The following is an 8536-nucleotide window of genomic DNA, read 5'->3' on the forward strand; positions in this document are numbered from 1 at the left end:
GTTAATGCTGCTATTCATCAAAGTCATCTGCTATACTTACAAACTTAACAACATAATGTGATAAACTCTTCAAGGACAATTAAAGTCACTTTATTTCTTGGAAGAAGAAGGATGATGTCATTGCAACAAAGGGTTTTTTTTTCTTTGTGTTTTGAGTTATGCAATAATAAATGGAAAATATGATGCAACAAGGCTGTTTCAACGACACTATATGGCCAAAAGTTTAAGGATGCCTGCCTTTACATGCACATGAATTTTAATGACATCCCATTCCCATTCTTAATCCGTAGGGTTTAATATGGAAATGGCCAACCCTTTGCAGCAATTACAGCTTCAACTCTTCTGAGAAGGCTTTCCACAAGGTTTAGGAGTGAGTTTATGGGAATGTTTGACCATTCTTCTAGAAGCGCTTTTATGAGATCGGGCACTGATGTTGGGCGAGAAGGCCTGACTGTTCCCACAAAGTTGGGAACATGAAATTGTACAAAATGTCTTTGTATGCTGAAGCATTAAGAGTTCCTTACACTGGAACTAAGGGGCCAAGCCCAACCCCTGAAAAACAACCCCCACACCATAATCCCCCGTCCACCAAACTTTACACAGGCAAGTTCCGTCCATCGGATTGCCAGACAGAGAAGCGTGATTCGTCACTCCAGAGAACACATCTCCACTGCTCTAGAGTCCAGTGGCGGCGTGCTTTACACCACTACATCCAACGCTTTGCATTGCACTTGGTGATGTAAGGCTTGGATGCAGCTGCTCAGCCATGGAAACCCATTCCATGAAGCTCTCTAAGCACTGTTCTTGAGCTAATCTGATGGCCACATGAAGTTTGGAGGTCTGTAGCTATTGAATATGCAGAAAGTTGCCGACTTCTGAGGCACACAGTGTAATATCTTACACTGTGTGCCTCAGCATGCGCTGACCCTGCTCTGTGATTTTACGTGGCCTACCACTTCGTGGCTGAGTTGCTGTTGTTCCCAATTGCTTCCACTTTGTTATAATACCACTAACAGTTGACCGTGGAATATTTAGAAATTTCACGAATGGACTTATTGCACAGGTGGCAACCTATCACCTTACCACGCTTGAATTCACTGAGCTCCTGAGAGCGACCCATTCTTTCACAATTGTTTGTAGAAGCGTTTGCATGCCTAGGTGCTTTATATTATACACCTGTGGCCATGGAAGTGATTGGAACACCTGAATTCAATGATTTGGAGGGGTGTCCCAATACTTTTGGCAATATACCTTTGAATGATAAAATATTGACAGAATAAATATCTTACAAAATATGTCTTCAGAGGCGTATGGGAAAATATTCTAGCTACCCACAGGTCAAGGGGGCCAATAATAATTTTTAAAATGTAAAAAGGTGGCATCAGTTAGGGAGCCCAGAATTAAGCAGTGGACACCTGTAATGTTTGTGGGGAAAAGAAAAATTGGTGTCATGCTTTAACTTAGGATAAACTGGTTTGAGAACTCAAGTGCAGGGAATGGATTATTTATTAAACATATTACAAAAACAAAAACCCACGAGGGGGAAATAATCAAACATGAAATAACAAACAAAAAAATTGGAACAAAACACCAGGAACACGGGAACGAGATTAAATAGGAGACAAACAAGGCAGGTGACAAGGACAACAGGTGGGGCAAATGAATCACTAATTAGATGACAAGAAGGGTGGGGTCAAGACTGCAGACAGGAGCACATGGCCCAAAATAACAAAACACCACATGTGCTCAACGAGACAGGACAGACATGTGACAATTGGCACATTAGATGAGGTATCAGTCGAAATCATGAAAAATCAAAGATCAATGTGCAATATGCACACTTTGCAATTAATCATGCTGGAAATTATTATACAGGTTTATTCATAAGATTATTTTGACATTATCTTTATAGAACATATAGAAATATGGGCTTGTAGCCTGATACAAAAGAACAATTGAATTCAAATAATGGGAATAATGTCTTGACATATAGTATTTGAATTAATACGTCATAGAACATTTTTTGTAATGTAATGTAATGTCTCCCTCAGGACAAAACATAAGCAGGAAATCACTGCGGTACCATTTTCCCTTCCTGAAATACTTTGAAAATGACTTCTCAGCTGAAACCATCATTTTTTAATTTCCAACGTCTAAAGAATACTAGAAAGAAAATACCATTGTTCAGTATTATATTACTAAAGAATGATGGTATGTGATTAATATGAATGGAAAGCATCAAAATGTGTTTGAAGGCTAAAATTTAAATGTACACAATATCAATGCTAAGCACATAAAAAATGTGACTTTCTCACTAAAAGCAATCAAATCTACAGCACTGCCTCAAACGCACTAAAGGTAAATATGTAATGTTTAATCTTTTTAAAATAAAGTTAAATCTTCGAAATGAATATGAAATATTGTTCAATAGCTGGTATGTCCACTGGTTTATTTTATGCAGAATATTTTCAATAAAACAGGCCCTTTTACACACTAATTCTGACCCTAAATGGCCTCATGATGGCGCTGTTTCCCTGCTGGTCGTGTGAACGTGTTTGACGTTATACAGCACAAAACCACATGGGAGCAGTATTCATTATTAGCATATACTGTTTACATGCAGTAAGTAAGTAAGTGATTTGTCTGTGTAAGTACAAAACGAGATTATAAAATCGCTAAATTTATACAAACATACTTTTAAAGTAACTGCAAACAACGGGCACTATCAATGAAAGACTAGCACCATTTGCATAAAACATGAAAACAATGGAATGGACCATAGACTACATGAATGCTCATCGAATATCATTCCAGTTAAATAAACCTCGAATCTAAAAACTGACCGTTTGTTTTCGAGCACATGAAAGAACAGACAGGATAACGACAAAACGACATAAAAATCCAATGACAAGTGATGACGCGTGTTAATTTATTACAAAACACATTGACACTGACAATATTTTAAAATACCTCTATTTTTCCTGTTGTTTTAGTGTTTGCTTTCTCTTCACAGTGATTCAATATGAACAACGTGTTGAAATAGTTACTACTGCTGAACCACTGAGCTTTACAAAAAGGAAACAAAAAAAAGCACAGACATTTACAATCATTTGACTTCAACCCACACAAATACCAGAACAATAATATTAATAAACATCCGCAAATTGAGTAAAAAATAGATTTTAATCTTTTAAATACAATATTTTGGAATACAAATATTGATTTGCTCTTTACTGTACTTATTACTATCGACTGTTGTCACTAGTGTTACTGTTGAGGTTTGATTTACAGTATATGAATATACAGTAAAATGTGAAAACAAACATTTTGGTAAATTCTGGTATTGCTCATTTACATAAATATACACAGACACACAAAAACACCTAGCCATGAATTTAATTTATCTCTCAGTCATATGTTATGTTCTAAGTTTGACAGACAAAATGGCTTTATATAACGCTTACCATTATGAAAACACTACTGTAATATCATCATTATATTAGTTATTATTGACACAAACATTGACATATTTTACAGCTGTCTTTGAATGGACCCACTCATTCATGGTTATGTACACAAATCATGACATCCCAATAACCACTTAGGAGAGACATTAACTCCTGTGCGTGAAAGAAAAAAACCTATTGAAATGTTAGGGAATTTTTTTTTTTTTAGCTTCGATAAACGCATATAGATTGAGTCAAAAATGAAATCGAGTTATTGAAAAATCCCTAAATTCCCTTAACAGCCAAACTGGCAGTATTTTTAAGAGAGAGAGAAAAAAACAGAAGGAAAGTTTTGCAGTGATCAACACCTATTAGTGCCTGAAACCTGCAATAGTATATTGAACAAAAATGTCAAAAAAAGACACAAGAATATAATGTCCACTGGCTTTCATATGTCTTAAAAGTTAGTACTTCAACCACAAAAAGAGAAATCTAAAAAACCAATTCAATACAAAACAGACATTTTATAACAATCTCCCAAATGAATTGCTTTATTATTTCAATACCAAACCTGAGGCCAAGCTTCATAGTGTATATGGAAAACCAAAAACTAAAATCATGCCATGAGCACAGAATGAGCAACAGCAACTCATATCATCATGATCATCTGAAAGGCCTGAATCACAATATGTCTCCTTAGTATTTTGGACTAAAACTACGCAGACCCAGATTGAAACTAGTCTTGAGCTGAAAATATAAGAAATCATCAACCATGGAAGATTCTTTCCATCCACACTATTTGCAGTGAACCACTTTCAGAGCGCTCATACAATCATTGCTGCAAACATACAGTGAAAAAAATCACCCTGAAAATGTGGCGTCTCACCTCCGAGGTCCGACTCAGTACATCAGTGGTTTTCATTTTCAGAACTTAAATTGGTAAAGATGCCAAAATGGCAACTGGCTTTTCTTCCTCCTGTTTTCACACGTGTTGAATAAATAAAAGGTAGCGGAGTTGTAGCACTCTGAAAGGAGTATGATTGCATATAATACCAGACAAGCGTCTGCAAACCAACAACTATGAGGAGACTATGCAAACACATCTTAAAAGAACCGAACAAAGAGTCTCGAAGCGACGGCTCGGGTTGAGCCCGTCTCGTGAGGCTTTCCAATTTGCATTTAATGTTGCTCTGCACCACAGAGGCTTTCAGTTTGAATTTGAATATCACAGAATGAACCTCAGAAGAAGGCGCGTCCACGTATAAACGGAGGATTACAATAAGGAATATGATCTGTCCTCTGAATGAGTGAAAAATGTCTCCCAACAAATGGCTCAATCGGTCACAAGCAGGCCAGTGTCATCTGAAGAATCGAGGACGCCACCGGAAGGTCCCACGGCGTCCAAACAAATGATCACAGCAAAACGACAGCAGTGGCCTACAGGAGGAAAAACTCCCCGTTTACCCTGATTTAGATGCACTGTTGGTTCAGTTCAGCATTTAAAGTACCCATAGTCTCCTGTTCACACAATCCATATCCCAAAAACGATGACGTTAATCTTTTAAAACAACTGGCTACTATACAAAGGACGGCCTGGTTTTCTTGGAAATTTTCTACAATAAAAAAAAAACGTTGTTACGCGACTACTCCACTACTAAATTTCGCTTCAAAGCAGGACGTGGCAGGGCAGACTCGCGGTTTTTAAAAATGGCTGACATCAAATGGGTTATGAAGTCTTTCATATTGCTTTCCGTAATATGATGTTGCAGTATATTTGCAGTACCAGCGTACACCAGTAAACTGAAGTTTGTCTTTCCTCCAGTAAGTCTTCACTTATGTTTTGCATATTCCACAAAAAGCTAGCGGGACAAAGTAAGATAGCACTTGTAGTATGGCGAGTGCATTATAAAAGACATTAACTCTACACAAGTGCCTTTTATGCACCAATTTAAGGAGAGAAAGAACGCTTACTCGCATGATTATAACTGTAGTGATAGAGATTGTTACGGTGGCCTACTATCGGTAAAGGAGGAGATATCACTGAATCGTACGATTCAGGTAAGAGTTCATATTGCTGCAGTCTCAGTAGGCGCCCTTGGCACGTAAATTTCTCTGAGTTTACAGTAATGGTTAGCTCCTAGAAACACTTATCAGGATGGCCGTGAAGTGACAGAATGAATTACACGTTGTCTGCTGTTCACCTAACACTGACTGATATAAATATGAAGTGTGTCTGATCAGGCCCGAGCCCATTGAAATCAAATGAAGGATGAGGATTGGATGTGAAAGACCAGTACTGGCGGACATCTACACAAAGCGTCTTCTTCATATTCAACCCCCAAAAAAGTTATCTTTTGGCTTTTGTAGCCCTTGCGCACACAAAAAGACTATGGGCAGACTTTTTTGCGCTTTTTCTTCATCCTTCATCCATCCGTCGTCTATTCTCTAGTCTAGGGTGAGTCCATCATGGCCTCCAGCATCTCCAGGAAGAGTTTGTGCATAGGCACCCCGCCGCGGGTCTTGATGCTGTAGAAGGTGGTGAGGGCCCGGCCAGCGGTCTGCCTGAGGAGGGGCAGGGTGAGGAGGAGTCGTCCGGCACGCTGGGGGTCTTCAGGACGTCGCTGGACCTCCATCTCCAGGAGAGCCTGATGCAGCAGGTCCCGTAACTTCTGCACAGCCTCCATGTCTTCAATGTACACCGAATCTGAAGAGAGGGGAAGAAGAGGACGGGTGTTTAGACCAGGGGCGTCCAATCCTGCTCATGGAGGGCCACTGTCCTGCAGAGTTTAGATCCAACCCCAATGAAACACAGCTGAACCAGCTAATCAAGGTCTTTCTAGGCAGGGTCCAATTCTCACTATAAACTAGTTGCTTATTAGCATGCATATTACTTGGATATTGGCTGTTTATTAGTATACATATTAATGCCTAATTCTGCATCACTTATGCTGTGATCTAGACCGATCGGAATTTAGATTTTTCCCACCTCCTTCTAAGGAATATCTTCTGGGACGTCACTCAAAGTCGGACATTCCTCGAATGTAAACTCGATCAACCCCGACCTCAGCGAGACTTGCGTCATTTGATGTCACTTTCAAGATGTCGGCAAGTCCTGCTTCCATTGAGCATAAACGTAAAAACATTAGACACTAAGTTTATATAATATGCTTTCGTTTTTGTTTTTCACCTACTGTTTTCAAAGCGATTTTATGTTGTTTTTAATTTGGTTTTTGCCATATTTGACACAAAAACATGATATGCTCTTGTTTTGTGGCGGCGACATTGTGGTCAACATGAACATGTGATGTCTGATTGCATGGAACTCTGAAGTGGGAAATTTAATTTGGGATATTCCCACGTCCAACCTCGTGTGGACCGCAGCATTAATACTATTCCTACCCTATATCTAAACTTACCTACCTTACTAACTATTAATAAGCAGTAATTAGGAGTTTACTGAGGCAAAAGTTAATCGTGAGAATTGGACCCTAACCTAAAAAGTGACCAACATTTCAATCCCAAGTGTTTATAAGAACAAAATAGTCACTTCCAGAGAAACCAGCACAGAATAGAAATAGTAATTATTATTGAAGACACTTTTATTAAATGTAATAAATTACATGATTTAAGAGCGTGCAGACAAAACCCTTTGATGAAGGCTAGGTTTACATTAATCCGGATACATTTGAAAACGTTTCAAATTGCTCTCAGTCCACATCAGTGTTTGTCATCCACACTGAAACGTCGGGAAGCTCTAAATTCACCTTACTACGCATGCATAAAACCTCAAAAGCAAAATCTCTCACCATTCACTGATGCGTCCAGGTCGCACTCACTCACACCATTATATGTTTGGTCTAAAACGCAGTAGGACAGCAATTGCGAGTATATTTTTAGTCAACCGTGTGAAATAAGTGAATAGCACATAACAGGCACAATACCGGTATAATTATAATCGGTTCAATATGTATCACATGACTAAACGTGTCATCGCCTTCAAATACCTCCGTTTTCACAGTCCACACTACAACGCAAAAACACCTTTTTCACATTTTTCAACTTGGGAATGCGTTTTCAAAGTCTCCGTGTGGATGGGAGGCCAAAAAAAAGATTGGTTTTCAAACAAAAGCGTATTAGTGTGGACAAGGCAGAAATTGTCGCAGATGCTTTATCTGGCGTGACGTGTCAGACCGTTCCGTGAGGTTATATTAGCCAAAAATGTTGGCGTATCTGAATAACCAGAACAATATCTTCTTTTCTTCTCAGAGCAAATTATTCAGTCATAATGACATTTTAATGAATTTATCCAGGAAATGTGATTCTATTATTGTTTATGCACAGACCTTCTAACTGAAATAAAACATTCTCCACCTCAAGCGAATGTTTACATTTTGTATGTGCACGTAGGACATTTTTTGTATCTTAGATTTTGCATAAAATTATGTAGATGTAAACCTGAGAGATCAAGTTTGGTCACACACGAATTGGCAAGTCACAGAGACATTTGACCAATTTAGGACCTACAAATTTACCTCATGGCCGAATTTAAAGAACCATACCTCAATTTACTGCATCCTTTCTAAATAAAAGTATGACATTTCAAAAATTGACTCAATTTTTGAATGCTAAGTGTATATTTTCACATTTTGTAATTTTTATTTATTTATCATTTATTAAAACGAAGAGCTTGACCGTCATATTTAGTTTGTTATGTTCAAAGAAATTCTGCATGCCCAGCTTGAGAATTACTGCAAGAAGCGGTTACGAATACAGGTATGGAACAACAATGAAATAAATCTGATACACATAATATTCATTTTGTGCTAATTATTAACTGTTGGCACGTGTGCTAAATGTCACTGACCCATGGATAAGTCTGTTGGTGGGGGTTAATGTTTAGCATGTACACACAGATATGTGAGGGGTAAGGAAGAGGTCTTGGGTGTGTTCAAGATTCAAAGCATGCGACTCCCAGTATTTGCATAACAAATACAGATTCTGTGGGTGAAGCAGATACGGGGGTTGAATTTATTATTTACAGTAATCAAAAGTTTCATGAGTTCTTCCAAGTGGGGAAGAATTTGTACAAG

At 38.3% G+C, this 8536-nt stretch overlaps 1 protein-coding gene across 1 annotated transcript in view; it reads right to left on the bottom strand.

The window, feature by feature from the left end:
- Positions 1-2915: 2915 nt before the first annotated feature.
- esrra (estrogen-related receptor alpha) overlaps positions 2916-8536 on the bottom strand; it is a 22767-nt gene continuing 17146 nt past the window's right edge. Inside the window, exon 7 of the mRNA XM_079834565.1 lies at positions 2916-6207. Within this exon, the coding sequence (XP_079690691.1) occupies positions 5897-6207 (311 nt within the window). The 3' untranslated portion in view covers positions 2916-5896. The remainder of the gene's footprint in view (positions 6208-8536) is intronic.

Source organism: Gobio gobio (genome assembly GCF_949357685.1).
Source record: "Gobio gobio genome assembly, chromosome: 14".
In the NCBI taxonomy this organism is placed as follows: Eukaryota; Metazoa; Chordata; class Actinopteri; order Cypriniformes; family Gobionidae; genus Gobio; species Gobio gobio.